General features: G+C 53.8%; 3 protein-coding genes across 4 annotated transcripts; 1 reads left to right on the forward strand and 2 right to left on the reverse strand.

Moving 5' to 3' along the window:
• Positions 1-4,907: 4,907 nt before the first annotated feature.
• Positions 4,908-10,671, reverse strand: SPRED3 (sprouty related EVH1 domain containing 3). 2 transcript variants are annotated; one of them, XM_037141840.2, is made up of 5 exons: positions 10,495-10,671; positions 8,907-9,075; positions 8,739-8,815; positions 6,270-6,419; positions 4,908-5,531 (listed from the first exon to the last, which is right to left on the reverse strand). In XM_037141840.2, exons 1-5 carry the CDS (start codon positions 10,669-10,671, stop codon positions 4,908-4,910), a joined length of 1,197 nt encoding a protein of 398 aa, XP_036997735.1. The 2 variants fall into 2 exon arrangements, with proteins under 2 accessions (XP_036997735.1, XP_053523540.1); XM_053667565.1 differs by lacking the exon at positions 6,270-6,419.
• A 3,236-nt stretch (positions 10,672-13,907) lies between these two features.
• GGN (gametogenetin) lies at positions 13,908-16,729 on the forward strand. The gene is made up of 2 exons (XM_037141841.2): positions 13,908-15,751; positions 16,612-16,729. Exons 1-2 carry the CDS (start codon positions 13,923-13,925, stop codon positions 16,727-16,729), a joined length of 1,947 nt encoding a protein of 648 aa, XP_036997736.2. The 5' UTR covers positions 13,908-13,922.
• A 1,064-nt stretch (positions 16,730-17,793) lies between these two features.
• PSMD8 (proteasome 26S subunit, non-ATPase 8) lies at positions 17,794-24,335 on the reverse strand. Its single transcript, XM_037141852.2, has 7 exons — positions 24,126-24,335; positions 22,800-22,872; positions 22,578-22,680; positions 21,281-21,446; positions 20,234-20,334; positions 18,743-18,854; positions 17,794-18,022 (listed from the first exon to the last, which is right to left on the reverse strand). The coding sequence occupies exons 1-7, from the start codon at positions 24,294-24,296 to the stop codon at positions 17,885-17,887; spliced, it is 864 nt and encodes a 287-aa protein (XP_036997747.1). The 5' UTR covers positions 24,297-24,335; the 3' UTR covers positions 17,794-17,884.
• Positions 24,336-24,644: the final 309 nt, after the last annotated feature.

Genomic DNA, 24,644 nt, shown 5'->3' on the forward strand with positions numbered 1-24,644 from the left:
CAGCGAGACGCCCCACCCCTTGCGACCCTAGGCACAGCAACGTAACCGACCAATAGCCTCCTCTTGCGAAGGGCCTTTGGCGTTCCCATTGTTGCAGGAGGAGGCAGAGCCCGCCTCCAGGTCCGCCCGCGCCTGAACTTAGAGCACCGCCTTTTTTGGTAGCCAGTCAGGGCCCTAGAAAACCCTACAGACTCCGATGTTCCACAGTGTGAGTTCAGGATCCCCGCTGTTGCGAGACTCGCGGATGTCGCTCCTACTGCAACGAAGAAGTAACTTCGGTTTTCTCTTCCTCAGCCTGCCTCAGATACCCTCTGCTCTTAAAGCTCCCTCTACCAAGTGTTCTCCCAGCTCCACTTAAAATCTATGAACTCGTTTCTTCCTTCCCTATTTGGGGTTGGAGTTACGTCAGGGACCCAGAAAACCTAGCTAACCACTCACCATCCCCCACCCCGACCCCGTGCGCCCCGCGGGGGCCTCCTCATCGATCACAATGTGCCTGTTGGATCTTCACCACTCTGCTTCCCACGCCTTGGAGAGGTAATGATTGAGAGATTGCACCCTAGGAGTCAGACCAGCGAGGTTCAGGATCTGAATCTGCCTCTCACCACATGTGTCCCTGTCAAATTCCTTCCTATCCTATAATGGGGATAATAATACCTCTTAAAGAGTTGTGAGGGTTAGAGTCGTGTGTGTAAGTGCTTAGTAAACACATAAGTGGTACTCACTAATAACATATATTGAGCATTTCCTGTGTGTCGCTGGGCCAAATATCTTACCCCCATTTGCCTGAGTTTCAGAGAGGATAAGTCACACTGCATATGTGGTGATACCAGAACTCGAATTCAGATCTTGTTCTAAAGTCCAAGCTTTTTAACCACTTAACCTATACTACTGTTAGTACTGCTACTGTTTTGTTGCTGTTGTTAAAAATGTCCAAGATTTAATCTCTTACAACTCTTATTCTGGTCTCCAGTAGTTCCTAGATAATTCTGCTGGGAACCCGGGGTTGGGGGTAGGTGTTGAGTCTCAGGGAAGAGAAAGGCCAGAATTTTTTCCTCAAGGGTAGAGTATACCCTTAACCTGATTCCTCCTTAGGCCTGTCTACCCTAAGGCTGGGTACTCAGGAGGTCTTCAGGTGACCTTAATAAAACATTAGTCCCAGCTCGTGTGGATCAGTGGCTTTAGTGCCAGCCTACGAACTGGAAAATTGCTGGTTTGATTCCCGGTCAGGGCACATGCCTGGGTTTCTGGCCGGTCCCCAGTAGGGGGCATGTGAGAGGCAACCACACGTTGATGTTTCTCTCTTTCCCCCTCTCTTCCTCTCTCTCTAAAAGTAAATTTAAAAAAAAACATAAAAAATTACTCAAGCCAAAATTCTGGAGTCATAACCTTGACTTCTCTCTTATCAAACTTCTATCTGAACTTATGGAATCTACCTTCAAAACACTTCTTACCATCTCTACTGTTCTCAGCCTGGTTCTGGGCACCATTGTCTCTCCCAGGACCACCACAGTAGCCTCCTCCCTGTCTCCCTGCCCTCCCTCCCTCCCCAGTGCCTGTTCCCCACAGGCACTAGAGGGAACCTGTGAACACTTAAGCTAGCCCGCATCTGTCCCATATTCCGAGCCTTCCTGTAGCTCTGTCTCATTCAGGGTGAACACCAAAGTTTATGCAATGGCATGCAGGGTCCCACACATATGCCCTCATCTTGTAAGTACCCTCCTCCTTCCTCTCCTCCAGACACTCTGGCTCCCTTGATGTCCCTCAGACTTACCAGACATGCTGCTCCCTCGGGGTCTTTCACCAATTCTTCCCTTCACCTGCAAATCTCTTCCCACAGACATGCACAGGACTCCCTCGGGGCTTAATTCAAATGCTCTTCAGGGAGGTCTAATCTGACCACCCTGGCTAAAATAAACTTCATCCCTCATCTCCGCTTTTTCCTTATAGTGCATATTGTTTTAACATGTCATTTATTTGTCTCTTTCACTGTAAAGTTCGTTAACAACTTGTGGGAAATTATTTTTGTGTTCTGTTCATTGCTTTATCTACAGAGCCTAGAACAATGCTTGGCATATATGGGTATTCAAATGTACTTGATGGAATGCATAAACTCAGCTGGAGGGTCTGCTTGGGACAAGGATGGGCAGAAGACAATCGGGAAGACTGTTTTGGGGTCTCAGGGGCCTATGGACAGCAGAATTCATGGGGCAGCAGGTCTCAGGGAACATTAGTATAGAGAGGTCTGAGTCCCCGGATGAGTGGGTGGGGCACATCGGCACAAATAAAGAACACAGGCTGAGTCTTTGTCGAAGATATTTCTTGGAGCGAATATCTCATACCCTCTCCCCGGATGACAAAGCTGGGTCTTCAGCTCCCCCACCACTTCAATCTGCACTGACAATAACAATATTGAGGTCACAGACTGGCTTGGAATCAAGATCAGGAAGATAAATGTCAGGGTGCCTCCCCTAAGTCTGGAGGCCAAGTATCCAATCTGAGGAGCAAGCAGCTGGGAAATTGGGCTTGGGGGCTCCAGGGTCTGAGGTCTTCCTGGATCCCAGGGTCCGTTCTCCATACACCCTTGATTTGGGGGTGATGAAGAAAATTCATGGATCAGAGGTGGGTGTCTTCAGGGAGCAGGACTGGGAGACATGGGAGAGATGGTGCTGGGGGGCCCTTCCCCCAGCCCCCACCCCTCCATCTGCAGATCCCACAGCACCTTGCAGCACTCTGGTCCCCTGTCCCGCCCCTCCCCAAAACGAGGTAGGTTAAGAATGGAGCTTCCCCTGCCCACCACAGGAGACTGAGACACAGAGAGGGAATGAGGACCCAGGGTGCCCCAGCCCCCGATCCCTCTGCCCTCAGCTCTGGTGAGTCTGATGGGAGCTGGGCAGAGAGGGGATGGGAGGGACACTCCCCTTTTTTCTCACCTCTCCCCAGGCCTGGTTGGGAGAGCTGAATCTCACAGGTTTCAGATGTAATAGTTAACATTGCAAGGAAGTGACAGAAGGTTCTATCCATCCCTCTGGCCCCTTTGACCTATCCCTTGAACCTCTACAAACCCACCCAAGTATGAGTAATAAAGAAAGGTAAGTGCACATTTCCAGATACTTGGGACCAGATGCAGGTCCCAAGCCCACATCTTGCTCCAAGACTTTGACTCCTCTCCCCCCCACCCCATTCAGGACCTTAGCTTTGAGGGATCCTGGAAGTCCTATTCCAACCAAGGAAAAGAGACTGTGGAATCCCCTTCCCTTGAAGAGGGGTCTCAGAGGGCAGTGAAACAGGGAACACAGAGAGAGAAACAAGTGTGTGTGTACAACAGCAGCGCTATAGCTACCCCAAAATGTGCCTTTGTGCAACTTAGAAAAATGCACATCTTCCTCTAAGGGCACAGTGTGGCGTATATTCCAGCCCACTCACCACCTTGGCCCTGTGCCTTTGGTTAATGAACAGACTGCACAATCAACTAAGGCAATGTCGGGCGGTACAGATGGAAGTGGGGAAACGCTCATTGGTCCTGGAGTCCAACAGCATGAGCTCAAGAAGGTGAATTTTCCCAGGGGAAAGGGATAGTTCTGTGGGATGCTGGAGACATGGCTGGGACCCTGACTAGAATTCCAGAATCTGGAATCTTGGGGTCTCAGGGGCCAATGAACAGCAGAACTCAAGGGGCAGCAAGTCTCAGGGAATATCAGGTTAGAGGGGCTCGAGTCCCAAGAAATCAGATCTGAGGGTGCTAGGGTCCTGGAGCACCTCAGACCTGTCTCTGGTATGGAGGGCCCAAGGTCTTGGGTCAGGTATAATCCCAATGTTGTATAGGCTTGAGACATGAATTTGAAGGGTCAGTGGCACCTTGGGGTCTTGGATCCAGTGCTTCTAAAGCACCTTGGGGTCACCCAGGGACTGGGGACCAATGGGACAGAGGTCTGGGTTGTCATGAACATCCCATCTTCTGGGAGCTGGTCTTCCAGCTGTTAGGGGATTGGGGTTCTGTGGGCACCAAGAAGCCAAAGATTCCAGGACATTGTGGGGCTTGAAATGCAAGTCTAAGAGGGCTATCTGAGGATTCTGGGACCAGTGTCTTGAGCCCTGAGGTTTTGGTGGTCTTCAGTCCTAATCTGAAAGTACTAAATACATCAGCATCCTCTAGATGACACCCAAAGCTCTTGGGAACACTGGCGGCTTTGCGGGGGGTGGGGGTGGGGGTGGTGAGGGGAGTTAGGTCTAAAGTGGTCTTTGATCCCTGGCTTCCAGAGCACCTTGGTGTCTGATGTCTGGATGCGGGTGGTCAGAGATGGTTCTCCCAAGCCATTTTGGTCAGAGAACATCTGTTTGAGCATATCCAAGGACCCAGGTCATCTTAAGAGGGCTCAGTGTCTCAGGAGTCCTAGAGCTACAAGAATACCTCAGATATGGGTGCCTCAGGTTTTAGGTGAGTATTCAGAAACCATTTGTGGTTGTTCTACGTCCTGTGATTTCAAGATCTGGGAGCAACTGTACACGGGCAGGGTCAGGTATTGGCAACTCCTGACGAATTCTGGGGCTGTAATCTGAGGGTTCGGTCAGGGACCCGTGTGCTCCCAGGCCTGCCTGAGGTGTGAAGCTGGGGGATGCCTGGTGTCTCCTCAGTCTAGGCCATGGAGGGAGGGGGACAGCGGGATGAGGACTCCAGAACTCAGGATGCCTGGGACTTTTTGGGCAGATAGCCCAAAGAAGGTGGGCCTGGGCTCCCTCAATCCTAGATTTGGGGCCCAGGTTCCAGGTCTGGGGTCTCTCACTCCAAACTCGAGCTCCAAGTTCCCGGTGTGCCTAGGTTTAGGTTTTGGGTCCGAATGGAGTCCGGGGTCCCGGACCCTCAACTTTGGGTCCTCGTTCTGGAGACCGGACCCATCAGACCACCCTCACCGCGCAGCCTCCTCATGGCGACCCCCGCAGCCAGCGCAGCCGCACCGGGCCGCAACCCAGTGGCAGGCGCGCAGGGGTGCATAGCAGCAGAGGCAGGGCACCGCCAGGGAGAGTGCGGCCAGCGCAGCCCAGCGCGCAGCGGGACGTGGGTGGCCCGGCTCGCAGGCGCAAGGGTCCGAGAAGTCGCCCTCAGCGTCGGACAGGCAGTGGTAGAGCAAGCTCTCCGCGCACCACAGGCAGCTGAGACGGCGCACCAGCAAGCGACCTGGGTCTGGGGCCTCAGCGCAGCGACCACCACGCCCATCTGCTCTGCGGCGGAAGAGCGCTCGGCAGTGCACGCAGCGCGCTGCCTCCTCCGCCTCCGGGGACGCCTTGGCAGGAGCTGGGGGCACAGTCTCTGTGAGAGGGGCGGGTAGGGCGGCTGGGGGCCCCTGGGCTGCACCCCTCAATGCGCCAGTCTTGGCAAAGCGTACAACGCAGGTGGACAGGGTAAGGGGCGCGGGCAGCCCTGTGCGCCGATAGTCCTCATAGCCGCGGCCGCCCCAGCCAAGGCCCCCTGCCCCGCCCAGGGCCTCTGAGTGTTCCGGAATCTCCGTGAACGGTAAGAGCGGAGGGTAGCTCTGTGGGATGAAGGGACAGGAGAACCCGTTAGCGGGGTCTGTGATTCCCCCCACATCACACCACAATCCCAATCCATCCATCCCAGAAAACCTAAGAACCCAAAGACCCTGCCGCAGGCTTCATTCACGCGAGAATGACTTCCAAACACCTAGCCCTCTCATCTCGCAAGGACAGAGGAAATCTAGGGACAGAGAGAAGAATCCAGGCAATAAGCCCACATCTCAAGGACCTAGTTCAGGCCCCAGTCCCGTCCTCTCTCAAAATGCAGAAGTCCCAGCCCCCAGACTCCTCTACGCTCAGATCCAGTTCTGGACTGCTACCATCTCTTCCCTCAGAATGCAAGAGTCAGGTCACCAGATCCCTTTTATCCCCCGGGATGCGCAGCCCCATCTTGTCCCCAACCTCATAAATTAAGCAGTCCAGAGAACTTCACTGAGTACCAGCAACCCTCTAATATACTAGAACTCATTGTCCCAATCGTCTCCCAAACCCCTCTGGAAGTTAGAACTATCCAAAATCTCCGGGAGCGCAGGAGGCACTGGGGGTTCTCACCCAGCCCTTCGAGGAACCCAGGCCTACAGGCTCCCCCACTACCCCCCTCCCCCACCATTAATGCAGGCCAGCCATCCCTTAGGATGTTTGCAGTTTCTCCCCTCTCTGAAACCTCAGTTCCCGCCCACTCTGGGACCCAGACCCCGCGGGGGAGCCCGACTTCCGTAGAGGGTTGGAGGGCACACCTGAGCAGAGGGGCGTCGGCGCTGGGGGGGCGTGGCCAGCCCAAAGCCAGAAGCTGACTCTGCGATGATGACCGTGGGGGCCGCAGCTGCAGCGGTGGTGGGAGGTGTCTCCTGGCGGCTGTGACCGGAGGAGTCGCTGTCCACGTGGGACTGGAGGAGATTGGCGGCCTCAGAGCTGGACCAGCCCAGCCCAGCAGATGCCCTCACATAGACCCCCTCCCATATCACGTGAGGGCTCTGGGGCCAGACAGGCCTGGATTCAAACTCCAGCTCTGCCTCTGACTGTTTGTATGGCCTCCGGCAAGTGAGCTTATTTCTTCGAGCCTCAGTTTCCTCCTCTGTACAATGGGGATCACAATGTCTACTCATAAGGCTGTGGTTAGGACCCACTGTAAAGGGTTAACACATGCCTGAAGTTTAGGAAGACCTGGAAATGGTCATTGTTACTATTATTTGACCCTCCCCTCTCCCCTTATCTGCTCAGCTCACCAACCTACAGAACAGCAAATCATGCCTATCCCTTCTCAGAAGGCCTCTCCCTTGGCCAGTCAGCTGCCTTCCTGCCTCATGCCCGCCACCGCACCTTTTTGGGGGCAGAGTCACCCACCTGGAATGTGTTCCTTCCCATCGGGACCAAGCTCAGTCCTTTACAGGGTGAAACACCATTTCTCAGACCCTCAGTTTCCTTTCTGTAACTTGGGAATCATTCCTACCTCACCGGTTTACTATCTGCATTAGCCATTCATTGAGCACCCATGACGTGCCAGGCTCACAAAGGCTGTTGTGAGGATGTGAGATGGAGTGTGGAAGTCGTGGCGTCTTTTCCGAGGAAGGGCTCCATCATCGAGAACTGTCTCTGTGACTTTTGTAGACCCACCTGCATCTCCCATTACCCTGTGTCCCCCCTGGTCTGCACAGGGCACCAGTGTGGTTCCTCAGTGCTCTCAGGCAACCCCCACTGCCCCCAGAGAGTGCCAAATCGCATTGGACATTCTGTGCATTTATTGATTCAAGAAATTTATTCAACATATCTTTACTGAACACTTACTGTATACCTACCAGCCCTGTTTTAAGCCTTGGAGATGCAGCAAGAAAGCAACAAAAGAGCCTTGCCCTCCAGGAGCTGACATTCTAGCACAGGAGAATGAGAATAAAACCAGTAGACAAGAAAACTGTCCAGTGGGAAAGAAAGGAAGGAATCTTAGAAGCTGGGAAAATATTAGAACAGGATAAGAAGCATTAGGAGATTGCAATTTTAAACAAGTTCCTCAGGGAGGGCCTCAGGGAAAAGGTGACGTGTGTAAAGCCCTTCAGGATAGGATATGAGGGACCCTGAAGGATAGGGTATGAGGAAATGAGCCATGTGCAAATTGGGGGAGAAGGCTGTTCCAAGGCAGAAGGACCAGCCAGTGCAAAAGCCCTGAGATAGTATTGTGCCTACCCTTTGGAGTAACAGTGAGGCGGTCAGTGTGGCTAAAGCACAGTAAGAAAGAGGGAGAATAGAGGGGGCCGGATGGTGTGGGATCTCCGCACCACTGAAAGGACTTTGTCCTTACAAAGTCAGATGGAGCCCTGGCAGGGCTCTCAGTGGCGGATGGCCACGATCTGACTCAGATGTCAACAGGGTCACTCTGGCTGTGTGTGGGAAGAGGGAGCAGGAGATGGGGTGTGTGTGTGGGGGGTTGACAATGAGAAGCTGGTGGGATGGTCTAGTTGGTGGAGAGAGAGTCTGACCATTTTGAAAGTGAAGCCAATATTTGCTGACAGAGTAGATGAGGGGAATAAACAAAGAGAGAAGTCAAGGATGACTCCAAGGTGCACATCCTGAGAAAATTAAAAGGATGACTTGTCATTAACTTGTTCATCCATTTACTTAAAAAATAAAAAGATTTTATTATTTATTTTTAGAGAGAGGAGAAGAGAGGGAGAAAGAGAGAGAGAGAAACATCAATGTGTGAAAGATAAATCGATTGGTTGCCTTTCCCACACCCCCAACCAGGACCTGGCCTGCAACTCAGGCATGTGCCCTGACTGGAAATCAAACAGGCAACCTTTCCATTCGCAGGCTGGCACTTAATCCACTGAGCCACACCAGCCAGGACAATTTATTTTTAATATATATTCAGTTTTGCAGTTTGCCTTTCTTTAATTTTTTTCTGCCTTTCCACACTAGAAGAGAAGCTCCATGAGGAAAGGGACTTTGTTTTGCTCACTGATGTATCCCCAGTGCCTAAAACACTACTTATTGAAGGTCTTCAGTAAATACTCTTGAATATGAATGTGTGAACGCATTCTATCATGATAGAACAGAAACTACAATAACTGGGATTGAATTGACCTGATAGTTTGGACAAAAATTTCTGTCCCCAGCATATGATATGGTGCCTGATACACAGTAGGTGCTCAAGAATATTTGTAGAATAGAAATAAACCCCTGCCCTTCCAGCAGAGCTGGTCCTGAAGACTCACCGTCAGAGGGCAGGGGGTCTCAGCAGTGTCCTGGGAAGGGGAAGAGGAGGAGGAGGAGGAGGAGGGGGTGAGCGAGCCTGGGGCAGGGAGAGAGGCAGACTGTGAGTTATGTGGACCGCAGGTTCTCCCACCCTTCCGCCCTGGCCCCCCACCACCTGCACCACTAACCTTGACCCAGTGCGGCCAGTGCAGTCAGCAGGCTCTTCTGGAACTCATCAGCCTCTGCAGGACTCTGAAATGTCAGCCCAAACTTGCAGTCACCCAGGCTCCAGTGATGAAAGATGGGGTTCACCTTGTTGTAAACCAAGCCTGGCCTCAGGGGACACTCCAAGGTGGTCTGAGGGGCAGGAGGGAGTCAGGTCAGACACCCCCACACAGCCACGCCTGGGACTTCTCTACCCCCAGCCTCTCTGCATACCCCAGCATCCCACAAACCTCATTTCTCAACCCTAGATATACCCCTGAACCCTGACCAATACCACCCTGCAATTTTATTGAGCACATATCTGATACTCCAATATTCTCCAAACTCCTTAATCCCTACATTTTCCAATACACCCGCCCCAATATTCCAATAGGAATCTCAAATCTTCTTGAATGCCTCAACAAATTCATTAGCCCTCTTCTGATAACCCAATATTCTACCTTCTGGCTCAACAGTACTCCCCAAACTTTATTTATTTATTTTTTTTTTTAAACAATTTTCAAACAATTTTCAGGTTTTTATTTTATTTTTTTTTAATATTTTATTATTTATTTATCTTTAGAGGGGAAGTGGGGGAAGGAGAGAGGGAGAGAAACATCAATGTATGGTTGCCTTTTGTGCGTCCCCTGCTGGGAACTGGCCTGCAGGGAACCGGCCTGCAACCCAGGCATGTGCCCTGACTGGGAATCGAACCGCGATCGTGTGGTTCGCAGGCCCGCGCTCAATCCACTGAGCTACACCAGCCAGGGCTCCCAAACTTTATTAAACACCTCAAAATATTAGTGTTAATCCCCTCTCAGTGCCCCAATAGTCTCCCAAAATGCTAGCCCCCAAATTCTTATCAAACTCCCAAAGATTTCCCCACGTAATGCTCAACATCCTAGACGTTCCCTCATATCTTTGCCCAACGTCATTATACTCCTTCACATCACTTCAAACCCCGATGCATTGTTCCTTCTGACCCCTGCTCTAAAATGCGACCTTTCCCCCAAGACTTTGTAAACCATCCAGATCTTTCTACTACACTCCTAGCTGAAACTTCAACAGTGTCCGTCCAAAGTGTGCCAGACAGCCCAGAATATTCCTGCTGAACCCAAATATAGGATTGACATGTCCAGATGGTCCCCTACTGAATGCCTCTATATACTTAAAGCAGGCAGGGGCCAGGAGTGTAGGGCCTCGTGGTGAGGATCTCTGAAGAGACGGAGCCATGAGAGGCTCTAGGCAGAGAAGGATATGATCTGACAGGTGTTAGCAGAGCCCGTATAGAACACACCGAGGTGAGGGAGGGAGCAGGGCGAGGAGGGCAGTGAGGAGGCTGCTGTGACAGTCTCAGGGATGACGGCAGTGGACAGGACTTTCTTAAAACCGCAAACGTTCCTGAAACTCCCAACGCTTATCTATAGGACAGATACTCACTTCTAAACTCCATCCCACGCCCAGGTCTGATTCCCGGGCTTGGACTTGATCTGACCTCGCCTTGGCACTCCCAGCCCCATTTCCCTATTTCCCCATGCTCCCACCCTACTCCCACACCCCACAGTGGCTCACTTTCTGGTCTCGGAGTCGCTCCCCGTGGATGACGTAGTGCCCCTGGCGGGCCCCCCCCTCGGGCCTGGCCCCTCGGACCCGACATACGCTCACCTGGCTGAGGCCCCCGCCCCCCACAGGCAGCCAGCCCCCACTGGAGTCATCTCGGGCCATCACCACAGCTCGGACCCGAACCATGTACCTGGAGGTGGGGGGAAAGGGCATGGTCAGTGAGTTCCAGTCCTGTTCTCCCATTCGGTGTTTCCCCAGCCCTCGTCTCCCATCTCCTCTCACATCTGGACCCACACCAGGCTTCACCACTGATACTCAGCTTACCTTCCATTCCCACCTTCTCCCCTATTTCCTCCTTCTCTCCCCATGCCCTTCTCCCAGCATGGCTTCTTTCTTCCTCATGCCACCTCTTTTCTCCTATGCCTACCTTTTCCAGTCTACCTTTTCTCTCCATACCCCCTTCTTCCTTCCCTTTCCCCATCTTTCCCATCCGTACCACACGGCCTCGGCTTCCCACTTCCCTTCTCCTTCCTGCTCATCCCCTCTCAATCCCATCTCCTTCTCCGTTCTCTCCTCTCCTTCTTATACCCACAGCCCCACCCATCCTTCCCCCTCACAGCTGGGTGCCTGCGCATATGTATTTTCTTACAGCCCATCAATTCAGCTCCAGTCCCCCTTACACTGCCTCTGCACCTTGCCACCCAGGCCACTGGCTGGGTGAGAAACCCGGGCTCTCTTTCCCCCACTCCTTCCCGGATTTATGAATGAGACCGGATGCAAAGCTCACTGAGTCACCCAGTAACAGGAGATGGTCGGGGAGAGAACCAGAAATGGCCAGAGAGAGGCCGAAAGGGCGACGGAGGCCGGGGAAGCCAGAAACCAGCGATCTGGACACAGCCAGAGAGCATTTCATTCACAAAAACCCAAACCGTCCCCTCGGGCCCCAGATGAGGGAAGGCAAAGCAGAGATTGACCAGGGGAGGGGGAGATTTGACCCCTCCTCTTCCCCGCCCCAGCATCCTTCAAAACCACTTTACCCCGCCCCCAGCTTAGGAGACGTAGCCCTCCGCCCAGTAATCGGGATCACTGTCCAACTCACTACCACCCAGCGCAGGGACCCGGGCGCCCCAGACTTAAGGGCCCATGCTACGAGCTCTAGCCCTTTCCCCCACTTGCAGACTGCCAGGTTTCCCCAGCCCTTCGGTAGAGGAAGGGGTGGCCGCAGCGCCCCCAGCCCCCTTTTCTCAATGGGATGAGATTTTGTGAATGAGCAGTCACGTGACTCTGCTTCCTTTGTCCGCCCGCCTCCCCCGACAACAGGTGAAGCACAGAAAAAGGGCAGGGATCCCCCGCAGGGCCTAGCTGGGCTAGGACGCCGGGATTTCTGGGTGTCCTACACTCCCCACACGTTTCCCGGGGGGAGTGGTCCCCACGGTTTCTCAAAGGTGGGGGTCCTGTATTAAATTTTATGAATGGAGCGTCCTCGGAGGAAGTCCAGGCCCCCCAAATGGAGACTGGTCCCCCAAATGGCTGCTGTGCAGTTTAGGGCCCCCACTCTCTTGCCCTTCCATCCGGGACCTGGGGAGCGCCCGGGTGGGCAGGAGGCGCAACGCGGTCCTGTCCGCCCCCACACCGGGACAGATCTGTCAGCCCCCGCCCACTCGACCCCCGAGGCACCTGCCTGGGAGGCTCCGGCCGGGCTCCGAGCTGCGGCGACGTGGCCTCCTCCTCCTCCTCCTCCTTCTCCTCCTGTTTGCTCAGGCTCCCTCGCTGGCTCCGGCGGCGCTAGAGACGGGCTCCGGGAGCCGGGGCAAGGGGGGGAGAGAGGGGGAGCCTGGAAGATGGGTGGGGGGAGGGGGCGGCTTGGGGGAGGTGTAAACTCGAGGCGGGCTTACTTGCCTGCTGGGTCCTAGAGCCCGGCATCATCTGCCATGAACAGCCCCCCAGCCCCCATTTTCTCAGGACCCAGAGAGAATCCCCTACTTTTCCACTCATCTGCACCATTGGTCCCTGAGGATATGGGGGAAGGGGTCCGGTACATTGCCTGGTCTCAGTGTTCTTAAGAGGCAAGGGTCTACGCTTCGGGTTCTAAATGGAAGGGGCTAAAATGCCTGGCAATATTTGAAACGGGTGGGGCGAGAAGGGAGCGAGTATTTGCAAGGGGGCGGGGTCAGAGGCCCCAAGAAAAGGGAGACTGAGGGCGCCAAAGACACAAGTGAATGCGTCATGGAGGGGGCGGAGGGGAGGGGGCGGGCCCACGGTGGGTGGGCCTTCTGGACAGGTGGAGGAGAGGGTCCTGGGAGTTTAGAAATAAATTGCTTCACGGGCGGGGCACCTGAGATCCAAGAGGGAGGAGCCACGTAGCAGTGTTCCTAACGGGAGGGGCTTTGGGAAAGAGACTACCAGAGGGGCGGGGCATTGTAAAGGGGAGGGGCAAGGGAGAATGTTCTAAAGGGGTGGGGCAAAGAACTCCGAGGACTGGGGGCGGGGAAGGAGACTCCCAAGTATTTCAGAGGGAGATCCAGGTTCGTAAGGGGCCGGGCTCAGCTGTCTAACTGGAGGGCGTGGCCTCGAGGCCAGAGGCGGGGCCTAGACCTCGGGGTATGCCCTCGCTGTCTCGCCCACTTGCCTTCACCCGCACCCCCGTTCTTTTCAGTTATTTTCTGCTACGGCCGTTCCCTGCCCTGCCCTGGGCCCAGGGGCCACTGTCTGGACTTTAGTGGGCAGGAGGAATCGGTGAGTGGGAGCCTTTGGGCGAAGGAGGAGCCAAGGGCAGAGCTTGGGGAACGGGGTGTGGCCATATGTTGAGGCCACCTGCTGGATCCGCAGGGGGAAGAGAAGTTTGAGTGAGGCCTGAAGATCTGGCGCTACCTGGGTAGAAGGCGGGCCTCAAGTGATCGACAGAGAGAGATGGGAGGGTTAAAGGTGAGGGCTGATGGCTTAGCAGGACAACTCCTGTGATTTGTTAGGCCAAGGCAAGGCCAGACCTGGGTAGGTGTGGAGGAGGCCCCATTCCCTGACAACCGGGGGGTGGGACCACAGAGTAGGGGTGGGGCTAGAGTGCCTGGAGAGAAGCTTGAACTCCCCTATTCAGAGTGATGTGACCCCGCGTGACAGGAAAGCAGGCAAGATCTATGTCTTGGAGCCTGGAGATCTGGGATGTGACCAAAGTGTAGATGTGATCTGAGGGACCAGCCAGGGAGAACCTTAGTAAACTAAGGGGATGGAGCCTGTGTCTGAACAGCAGCTGTATGGGGCCATGGGGAAGGTGTGAACGCCAAGAGTCAGGGAACGTGAATGCAGCTAGAGACGGGTCCCTGAGTCGATCTTGGAGGACACGTGAGGAACAAGTACAGACAGCCACATCAGGTCCCCACAGACCTAGCAGCCTGACTGGCATTAGTTTTTCTGACCACAGTCCCCGACCTCCGTCAGAAATGGGGAACGTGCAGTCGGAGCCGTCCGCGGGCGGGGGCTCCCGGAAAGAGCAGGCCTCGGACCGCTCCTCTGAGTCCCGCCGGAAGTCCTTGGCGGAGCCCGAGGTGACCCCCTCCTCCCCTGCCAGACGCCTGGCTCGCGGGCTGGGCGTTTGGTTCCCTGGCAGCTCAGCGCCCCCGGGACTCCTCGTACCCCCAGAGCCCCAGGCCTCACCCTCGCCCCTGCCCTTAGAGCTGCCCTCGCCAGTGACGCCCCCTTCAGAGGAGGTGGCTGTGGCTGTGGCTGCAGTCTCCACACCACCCCCACCCCCGGTGGGGACCTTGCTGCCCGCGCCGTCTAAGTGGAGAAAGCCCACGGGCACTCCGGTACCCCGGATACGCGGTCTGCTGGAGGCAAGCCATCGCGGCCAGGGCGACCCTCCAAGCCTCCGCCCGCTGCCGCCACCGGCCCTGCCACAAACCGAAGAGGACTCTGACCCTGTCTCGAGGGCCCCATCCCCGACCCCGCCACCCTTGGAGCCCCCAAAGCCTCTGCCTTTCGATCGACAACCCTCAGACAGCAGAATCAGTCCTCCTCTGACTACACCCACCGAACCCCCCACAGCAAGCCAGGTCCGGCGCGACAGCGAGCGCCAAACTGCCGGCGGGGCCTGCGGAGGGGCGCTTCCTCAAGGAGGCGAGGGTGAAATGGCCCAGCCTGCGGCCTCCGAGTCCGGCTTGAGTCTGCTGTGTCAAGTCACCTTCAAGTCAGGGCCCCCTTTGCCCCCTGCGGCAGGCTCGAGTTCCTTGGTCGCCAAAGTCTCGCTCGGTGGCGGTGGAGGCAGGGGACTCTTCACCGCGGCCTCGGGCGCCATCTCTTATGCCGAGGTCCTGAAGCAAGGGCCCCTGGCTCCTGGGGTTGCTCGCCCCCAAGGAGAGGTCCCTCGGGGGACCCAGGAAGTGGAGGGTGGTAATGGAGACAGCGAGGGGTGCTCTGGGCCCTCCTCGGCACCTGCATCCTACGCCCGGGCTCTTCCGCCACCACCCTACACCACCTTCCCAGGCTCAAAGCCCAAATTTGACTGGGTGAATCCTCCAGACGGTCCTGAACGCCACTTCCGCTTCAACGGGGCTAGCGGAGGCATCGGGGCCCCCAGACGGCGCGCAGCCCCGTTCTCAGGCCCCTGGGGCTCCCCACCGCCTCCGCTAGGGCAGATACATCCAGCTCCGGGGCCCAGGAGGCCCGCACCCGCCGTGCTGGCGCCACCTATGTTCATCTTTCCAGCGCCCACCAATGGCGAGCCCGTGCGCCCCGGGCCTCCCGGCCCACTGGAGTTGCAGCCGCCTCCGCCGCCACCCACGCCACCTCCAGCGCCGCCGCCCATACCACAGCCACCAGTAATCCAGCCAACACCACAGCTTGCAGCGCTCCCGCCCACCCCAGGCTCAGGCCACTTGGAGTCCCCCGAGGATCCCGCCCCTGCCCCCACCCCAGCCCTTGCCTTAGCTGAAGACCAGGCCCCAGTCCCACCCCTGCCAGCTCCAGCTCTTAAGGCCGAACAGTCGCAGCGCACGCCCCCGCCCATCAAATCCCGCAATCGCAGAAATAAGGGCCCCCGTGCTGCTCGGGGCACGACCTGTGAGGATAGCGCTCCTGGAGAGGGTGCTCGCGAACGGACGGCAGCCACCACGACTGACAGTAGCAGTGGTGGGGCTCCGCCAGCAGGAACGACTACCACTGGTGCCCGGCGCCACTGGCCACCCTTCCAGGTGCTTAACTCTTGTCCTTGCAAGTGTTACTGCCGCCACCAGCAACGCCATCGCCGCCTGCCACGCAACGTGTCTGCCTGGTGAGGGGAGGTGGAGGGTTGGGGTGGGGGGATATACTCCTAAACTCCCAACCCAGCTGCAGTGGATAGAGCCCCATTCAACCCTTTCCCTCAAGACCTCTGGCGACCCTCGACCTTTCCCTTGGCTGCATTTCAAATCCACCCACGCCCCGACAGGAAACACCTTAGCCCAGATCCTTGTTATCCAGACCTCCAAGCTGACCCCGGGCTCTCACTACTTTTGTCACTCTGGAGCCATCAAGGAGGGAAGGTGGTCCCAGCTGACTCTTCAGAGGCTCTACTGGCACCGTCCCCAAGAGCACCAAGAGGGACCATGTTCCAAGCCCTTCAGGAATGGGAGTGGAGATGTCTGTCCCCTAAACCAAATTAATATAAATGTAGGACTCCAAAGGCGGCCTTAGGTCTAGCCCCAGACTCCTACCCCTCCCTCCTGCCTAGGGCAACTTTTGACTCTGGGACCCAAGGTTTTAAACACCAGAGGGCACTGATGCCCAGTCCTTGCACAACAAACTACTTCAATCTTCAAATCCAGGGGAGATAACTACATCAGCAAATTACCCCTTATACTGAAATTCAGGATTCATCAATCAGTCTGACCCTGTCTCCTGAGAATTCTGAATCCTTAGGAGACCCTCTAGCCTGGACCCTCGAAGCTCAGCTGGGAAGGGGCAGTGAAGGGGAGGGAATGTTACACCATCACCAACCCTCAGCCCCTTTTTCTTAGTTTAGATATAGCCTGATCCTGGCCTGCCTATGGGATATTTAGACATGGTTCCTCATGCAGATGAAGAAAGTGAAGCCCCAAAGGGGTAAGGGCCCGACCACACAGCCAGACCCTGCTGACTCTACCTTCATTCTAGGCTGAGCACACCCACCAACCACCTGAGTGAGCCATCCTGGGTTGCCACCATCAAGTTGGCTGGCTCCCTAGTAGCTGGGCTGGAGCACTTCGACTTGCAGGCCACCCATTCCAACTGAGTGCAGTCTGTTCAATGCCACTATCCTTCCCTTCTAGACAATAAAATAACCAACCATCCAGATGCCTTGCTGCTTGTCAAGTCATGTGCTAAGGAATGAAGGCGTGGGGTGGGGAAGGGCAGAAGTCTCCATGCAGAACTACATCCTATAAACAGGAAATTGGCCCTGGCTGGTGTGGCTCAGTGCATTGAGTGCCAGCCTGCAAACCAAAGGGTCACCAGTTCAGTTCCCAATCAGGGCACATGCCTGGTTGCAGACCAGGCCCCTAGTAGGTGGCGAGCCAGAGGCAACCACACATTGGTTTCTCTCCCTTTCTCCCTCCCTTCCCCTCCAAAAATCTTTAAAAAAATAAAGGAAGTTGGACCTAGAACAACAGTAATGGAGATTCCATTCATCCACCATCCAGACCAATGGGCCTCAGGATGAGATGATCTCATTCCCCTTAATACCATCAGCCCCATTTCTGAGCTTACCTCTTGCTAAGCTCAAGGGTTCAACAAGGGTTCAACAAAAATCACTCTGGAAAGGAGTGATTATTCCCATTTTGGGGGAATATCTGGGGGAAACTTGACTCTGGAAGATTTGAAAATCCCACAATTGACTCAGCCAGATTTGGACTCTCTTTTAAGTACCTCAATTATTTCAAGGCAGGAAACAGGCTGGGGGATGTGGGAAGTCCTCAAGTCACAGCACTGGCTCACAAAGGGTGGGAACCAAGGCAAGCCCATGCCTTTTGTTCCAAGAGGTCTCAAACTGGTAGCCCACACAAGTTCCATTTTGCTTGGTATTGAAACAAAACTGGTTTAATTCATTGCAAACATTTTTAAAATTGGGACATTTTATCCCCCTTCCCAAAAAACTCTGGTGCCTTGGCCTGGCCCTCCTGTGTCCACAGCTGGGTATAACAGTCCCTTTACCCTTGTGCTCCTCCAAACCACAGTGCCATGCGTTTGATAGGCCACGGGACAGAGGCTACCCCTAGAGGGCCCTGGCAGTTTTAAGTTCTTCAGAGATAAGAACTTGTCTCCCCACCACTCCACCCCTGAAGACAAGGGCCTAGGAGGCAGAATGCCCATCCAGCTTTATTGGAGGAAACCCTGCACTACAACTGCTTTCAATAATGCAAGCCCTGCCCCACCCCAGTGCCTGCTGGGCTCAGACGATCATCTCCAGCTGCCGGGCATACTCGATGACCTGTTTGGCCAGCTCTGTGGAGGGGATGGTAGTATCTTCTGGCTTCTGCTGCTGGCTGGCAAAGCTGTAGTAGTTGTTGAGGCCCAGGACCCACCCTCGCTGCAGAAAGGGAGGAATGAGAGATGGATGGGGTGATCACACAGGCTCCCTCACCACCCCAGAGCCAGCACTTACCCATGCAGACCCTAGCTTGCTTTCCTCACCATTCCTCATCTACCTGCACAACTCTAGGCAAGTTAACTCCACCTCTCTGTGCCTCAGTTTCTCCATCTTTGTGAATGGGCCTAATCACACTCCTCTCCAGGTCTGCTATGAGAATTTAATCAACACTTGTAAAGTGCTGAGAACAATGTTTGATTCAGATTAAACAATCACTAAATATCAGTTGTCACTGCCATTCAAGTTCAGTTTCACCTCTTCCAGCCTGGTACTGACCCTCAGTCACTAGGGTCATTGCACCCCATTTACCAGCATGTCTAGGGGCACTGCTTCTGCACAAATACCCCTGACCAAATGAAGCAAAGTCGTGTGGATAAAAACCTGCATCCTCCAAGGAATTCGAAGGTCAACAGCCAACAGGTGCCAGTTATCCACCTCCCCCTTGCTCCCAGTGTTGTGCTAAGCTCATCCCACATGCTAAATTCTAGCCCCACTCTACAGATAGGGAAACTGAAGCTCAGAGAAGTTCTGTGGCTTGCCTGAGGTCACACAGCTGGATTTTTTAACCTGGGCAGTCTTACTCCAGTGTCCTTCTAGGCTACCCTCAATGCTATCAGTGGGTGCACCCATTGGCCCCATAACCCCTTGCACCCTAGCCACCTTCTTGGCGTAGTCTGTCATCTTTTTGGGTGTGTTGAAGAAGAGGATCCGGGTGGCCTCAGTGAAGAGGATTTTCTCATAAGCCTTCTCGATGCATCCAGCAATCTCATCTCTGGGGGAAGAATGAGGTTCTCGCTATTGAGTACATACAGCAAGCACTCCGGGCCTTGTCCCCACTGGTTTGACATGCATTAACTCTGACCATTCAGTTCGGTACTGACTACTGAAGTATGTTTGTTACCTGTCCTGTTTAACTAATGGGAGAGAGGGAGGGTCTTAACCAAAGTTGCACCCAGGGTCACGCCCAGGTCTCTCTAGCTCCCCTGTCCAAACTCAGAATGCCATTCCTAGGCACAAGGACTTCAGGCTATCTGAAAGCCAGGCTGGGATATCTGTGAAGGGAATTACATAACACCGCCCCACACAAGGGTGCTATATTCCATTTCTAGATCCAATCCCAAGGGGGTTCCTTGCACTCCTGCCAGGAGGCATCATGATCAACACTATGTAGAAAAACAGCAAGGCATGGAGTCACTGAAATGGAAAAGGGGAGTGGCTCTGAGGAGAAAATAACAGGGAAAATGCATCTGTTTCTGAGGTACTTTATCTCTTTGACCAAGTAGTAAATGTGACGGCATTCATTTTTTTACTCCATGTTGATTTTGGAGTCAAAATATTTCATAATTAAAAATAACCTGGCCCTGGCTGGTGTAGCTCAGTGAATTGAGTGTGGGCCTGCGAACCAGACAATCGCGGTTCGATTCCCAGTCAGGGCACATGCCTGGTTGCAGGCTGGTTTCCTGCAGGCCAGTTCCCAGCAGGGGATGCACAAAAGGCAACCGTACATTGATGTTTCTCTCTCTCTCTCCTTCCCCCCCTTCCCCTCTAAAGATAAATAAATAAAAAAATATTAAAAAAAAAAATAACCTAAACCTGCCAAACTATCCTCCTCACTCCCACCACCTCTCTGGGCTTGGCTTTGCCACCCAAGGAGTAAAAACCCATCTCAATCTGGCTTCTGCCACCACCTGGACAACCTTTAACTCCTCACGAGACTTTTAAATGTCATGCCCACTTGTCTGTGTGATGTCACTTATGCAGAGAGCAATTGGAGGGGCTAGGGAGACTTGAGGGTCCCTATGTAAAGAAAGGGAAACTAAGTAAGGGCTCTACAGTTTAGGTGACCTGAGGTGAGGTCCCATGACTCGTGGAACACTTCTACGAGAGGCAGCATGGTCCTGTTTGCTGACCACTGCCTGGGTGCTGAATCCATGCTCTGTGTCTGACACACATGGGTACACTCGTAAATAGCCCAGAGGAGAGGATGGCTATTTCCCACAATCTCGTAAGTATTTCCAGTTCACAGAAAAGAAAACCTGATATGCCCAGCCTCCCCAGATCACAACTGGCCAGAACTGGATTCAACTAAGGGCTGCCTGACTCCAGATTCCGAGCTTTCTGAACCCCCCAGGGCTCCGGTCCCCAACGCACCTGATGGTGTCAAGCAGGATGTCAATGAAGAAGGTATAGCTCTCAGCAGGGATGTTGCCTTTGGCCAGGAACACCTTGTTGTAGCTGCCCTCCATTAGGTACTGCAGAAACCGGGGTAGGGAAGAGGAGAGGATGAGGGAGAGGCAACCCACCCACTGAGGCTTTACCATACTTCCAGTGCCTCCGTAAGTCCCATTCTGCTACAACACCCATTCCCCGTGCAGAATGCACACCACTCTACCAGGAAGCCCTCTCTGGTTTATTTACACACACACATACATACACACATACACACTCCCAGCCTGCCCTGGGCTAGTATGTAATCATCTCACCTACACCCTCAATCACAGGAGGGAGACAGAGCTGGATGCACTGCAAACCCATTCCTCCTTTGCCCAAGCTGTGCTGCCTGCCTTAACTGCATTCTTAGGTCAAAATCCTCCCAAGAGACCTCAGCTTTAGAACTACTTCCTAACCATGGGTTCTAAGGCTTTCTCTGACTCTGCTGATCTTGTTCTAGACACACAGTCCTCTTTGCTACTCCTCAGCCACACTGGCCATGTTTCTGCCTTGGGGCTTTGGTCTGGCTGCTCTTCTACCTGGACCACTATTCCCACAGATGTCCATGTAGCTGGATTCTTCACCCTACAAGTCTTTCTCAAATTTTACCTTTTTAGCAACGCCTCCCATTATTCAAAATCCACCCCTGCTCCTGACTCTCCATCCTCCTTCCTGCTTTATTTTCCTCCATATCACTTAACATCTAGAAGACCATATAGATTACTTAATCCTTGTTTTTTGTCTGCTTCCTCACCTAGATGTCGCACTGTCAAGATTTTATCTGTTTTATTCACTGTACAGTCTGAAAACCAACCACAGTGCCTGGCACATGGCTGGGGCTCATTATTTGTTGGAAACATAAGCAAACGAGTCCACGGGCTAACAGATGGGTGAACCCTCCCCACTCCTCCAGGAAACCCTCCCCAGTGTCTGTCACTGCGCCACCCCCTTTAGCCAAGCCCTCCCCTTCCCCTTCTCCAGACTCACTTGCTCAAGGGACACAGGATGCTTGATGTACACATTGGTCTGGATGTCCTTGGCAGGCAGCCGCTCCAACTCGGTGTGGAACTCAGCCACCCGGTTCTGAGACAGCAGGAAGAGGAGGTTAAGGCCCAAGAGCTGGTGCATGTATGCTGACTCAGGGAGCTGCTCCCTGTGAACCAGGGAGAGGGAACCAAGGTAAGAAGGACTTAGGTACCTACTGAGCCCTCCATTCCAAGTTCCAGGGACCCTGATGACTATCCCATGCTGTCTCCTTGGAGAGGTAGAGTCTTGGGTTTTCAGATGAAACTCATGTCCAGAGAGGCATGAAGAAGTCACAAGTCATATGGGCCCAAGCGAGTGACTTCACTTCGGTAAAGTAACTCAGCCTCGGTTTCCCCGACTGTAAAAATGGGTATCCCCACAGTATTCATATGAGTTAAATAAATAAGGGTTAAATTAATAGGTTAAATTAAATGATTTAACCTAGATAAAGTGATTGGAATAGTAGCTGGCCCAAATAAATACTATGTGTGTGTTAGCTGTGATTATGCTATTAAGAATCATCACCCTTATTTTAAGGGGGAAAATAAGGCCCAGGGAGGTAAGGTCATTTGCCTAAGACCACATAATAGGGAACTGGTAAAATTGGTTTCAAATTCAGGTTTGTCTAACTTCTGATGTCAAATTCTTAATCATTAATTCACGCAGGCACCACTGAATTATAAAACCATTCAGTTTTATATTAAATACATATCTATTGAGTCCATACTTGGGCCTGGCCCCATTCTAGCAAAAGCAGGACGCCGCAGTGACTAAGACCTCTCTGCCTTTAGGAGGCTCACGGTCCAGCAGAAGCGACTGGCCTGGGATGGTGGAGGCACCAGCAGAGGGATCAGGCCTGGGATGGGGCCTGATACCACAGGAAAGAGCTTGGCCTGGAATCTGAGGGCTATGGAGAGCCACGACAGGTTCCTAGCGGGGGATCAACAGGGTCAAATTTTAATACCACCAAGATTCTACTGGCTGCCATGCTGGGGGACAGGGGGGATGATCCAAGGGGTCAAGGCTGGGGCCAAGGCGGATGAAACATGATGGTGGCTACCCCCGGGAATGTGGAAGGGGAGACAGATAGGTGGCCAACAGAGACTCAGGGCCTCCAGGCCAACCCCCTGACACTGCAGCCTCTGGGGATGGTGCTAGGGAAAGGGGAAGTTCCCAGACTAGAGCACCTGGAATCGAAGAGCTGCCATGTAAACTGCAACCCCACCCCCACCCCACCAGGGACAGAATCCATCCTCACTTGTAATCGAAGTAGTAGCATTTGAGCTGGGCCATGTAGCGTTCAAAGGAGGGGATGTCCTTGCGCAGGATACTCCACTGGGCCCCAATCTCCAGTATGTCACCTGTGGGTGACAGGGCAGGTTCTCAGGAGGTGACGGAGTCCTTCTTCAGACCACCACTCCTGCCATTTCTGCCATGATCCCCTAATGCCTCACCCTCCACCAACTCCAGTAACACTCACGGGCCAGAATCAGCTGCTGTTTGGTCAGTTTGGTCCCTGTGGTTGGTAGAAAGTTGAGCTCCAGCAGAACCAGCTGACAAGAAGGAATGGAAAAGAAAGAAGAAAGGAAACAGAATGGCACTTCAAGTGATAATTACTTACTTTTCCTAGGCCTTGGTTTTCCAGCCTAGAAAATACAGCTTGTCATCATCCCTTACTCATAAGGTTGCTGTGATCATTAAAGGAGTTAGCCCTCATAAAGCACTGGGAGTCCTCATTTAGGATGACCTCACATTACAATGATTATTATTATTATTTTTTACAATGATTTTTTTTAAAGATTTTATTTATTTATCTTTTTTAGAGGAGAAGGGGCGAAGGAGAGAGGGAGAGAAACATCAATGTATGGTTGCCTTTTGTGCATCCCCTCCTGGGAACTGGACTGCAGGGAATTGGCCTGCAACCCAGGCATGCGCCCTGACTGGGAATCCAACCGCCATCCTGTGGTTCGCAGACCTGCGCTCAATCCACTGTGCTACACCAGGCAGGGCTCATTACAATTATTAACAGCCCCACTGGGGAAACAAAAGACAGACTCCCTGCATGACCCAATAGAATCAAGGAGATGAGGAGACAATAGCACCTTCAGTTCTTAGCAGACTTTACCCACACTCTACTGGGTTGGGCCCAGCTTACTCCCCCAACTCAAATCCACGCCAGGGAGGGAGGGACGCTAACTTCCCTGTATCGTCCAGTCCACATCTCACTTCTTATCTGACACCCTGCTTAGCTACTTGGTCCAGCCCACAGTATTTGTACTTCCCCAAACACTTCGTCTGAAGCATCCTGAACCCTACTATAGGATTTTATTTGGTAGATTTTTTTAGTCCAGCCTTCACAACTTAGTTGATTTCCCATACCCCACAGTTACACCCCTAAACCTCCCATCTCTCAGACCCAACTCATCTCGTCGAGACCATACACTCCATTACCGCAGCCTTCTTTCGGCACCCTATGCGATCTTCATTCCCCACTTAGTCATGTCCAGAACCCGCCTCCAGAAAAACTCCAACACCCCATCTTGCCAGTCCAGCCAGTTAGGCCACCAAACACTGAAATTTTGACCTCTCACTAGTTTGTGCTAAAACGACTTTTTTTAACCGCCCGCCCCCGGAACCCTGGAGCCGCATTTGATCGGTTCCAGGCCCCTTTCACTTCTTCACCCCTCGACGTCCGCACTTCGGCTGTTCCGAATCCTTCACCCTAGTGGATCTCCATCTCAGTGTGGTCCGCACCGCGGTCTCTCCCACCGGCCAGAACCCTCGTAGCGCCCTGGGCCACCCGTACCTTGAGACGGCCCAGCTCTTCACCGCATTTGCTAAGGTTGGGGCTTTTACGGTTCCACTCGCCCTTGAGCTGCTCATACATGCCGGCTGCAGCCTGTAAGACCGCGCCCGAGGCCGCCGCAGTCCCAGAGTTCGAAGAGCCCACAGACCCGTTCAACGCCGCAGCCGCCATCTTCCGTGATGCGGCAAATAGACACCGGATTTACGGCAGCGAGGCCTACGCACCGTCTCCCGGAAGAGGCGGGGCCAAGAGGTGGACGCCAAACCTGGGCGAGGCTACGACTGCTTGTCTCCGTCCACCGAGCTTAGCGCTCGGTCGCTCTCGGAGCTCAACCCCTAATGCACGTCAGTCAGAGCGTCGGGGCCGTCTCCCAAGATGGTGGCCGGAAGTCGCCTTCTGCCCTGAGTGGAAATGGCTGCGGTCACCACGCTTCCTCACGTTCGGTAATCAATGTGCCTGTCTTGGCTTCAGCCTGGACTTTCCAGTCGCTACGTTTCCGTCTTGAAGGTTCCAGCTTCA

The sequence above is a fragment of the Artibeus jamaicensis genome, unplaced genomic scaffold (genome assembly GCF_021234435.1).
Source record: "Artibeus jamaicensis isolate MK-2021 breed Jamaican fruit bat unplaced genomic scaffold, CSHL_Jam_final contig_47, whole genome shotgun sequence".
NCBI classification, from domain to species: domain Eukaryota; kingdom Metazoa; phylum Chordata; class Mammalia; order Chiroptera; family Phyllostomidae; genus Artibeus; species Artibeus jamaicensis.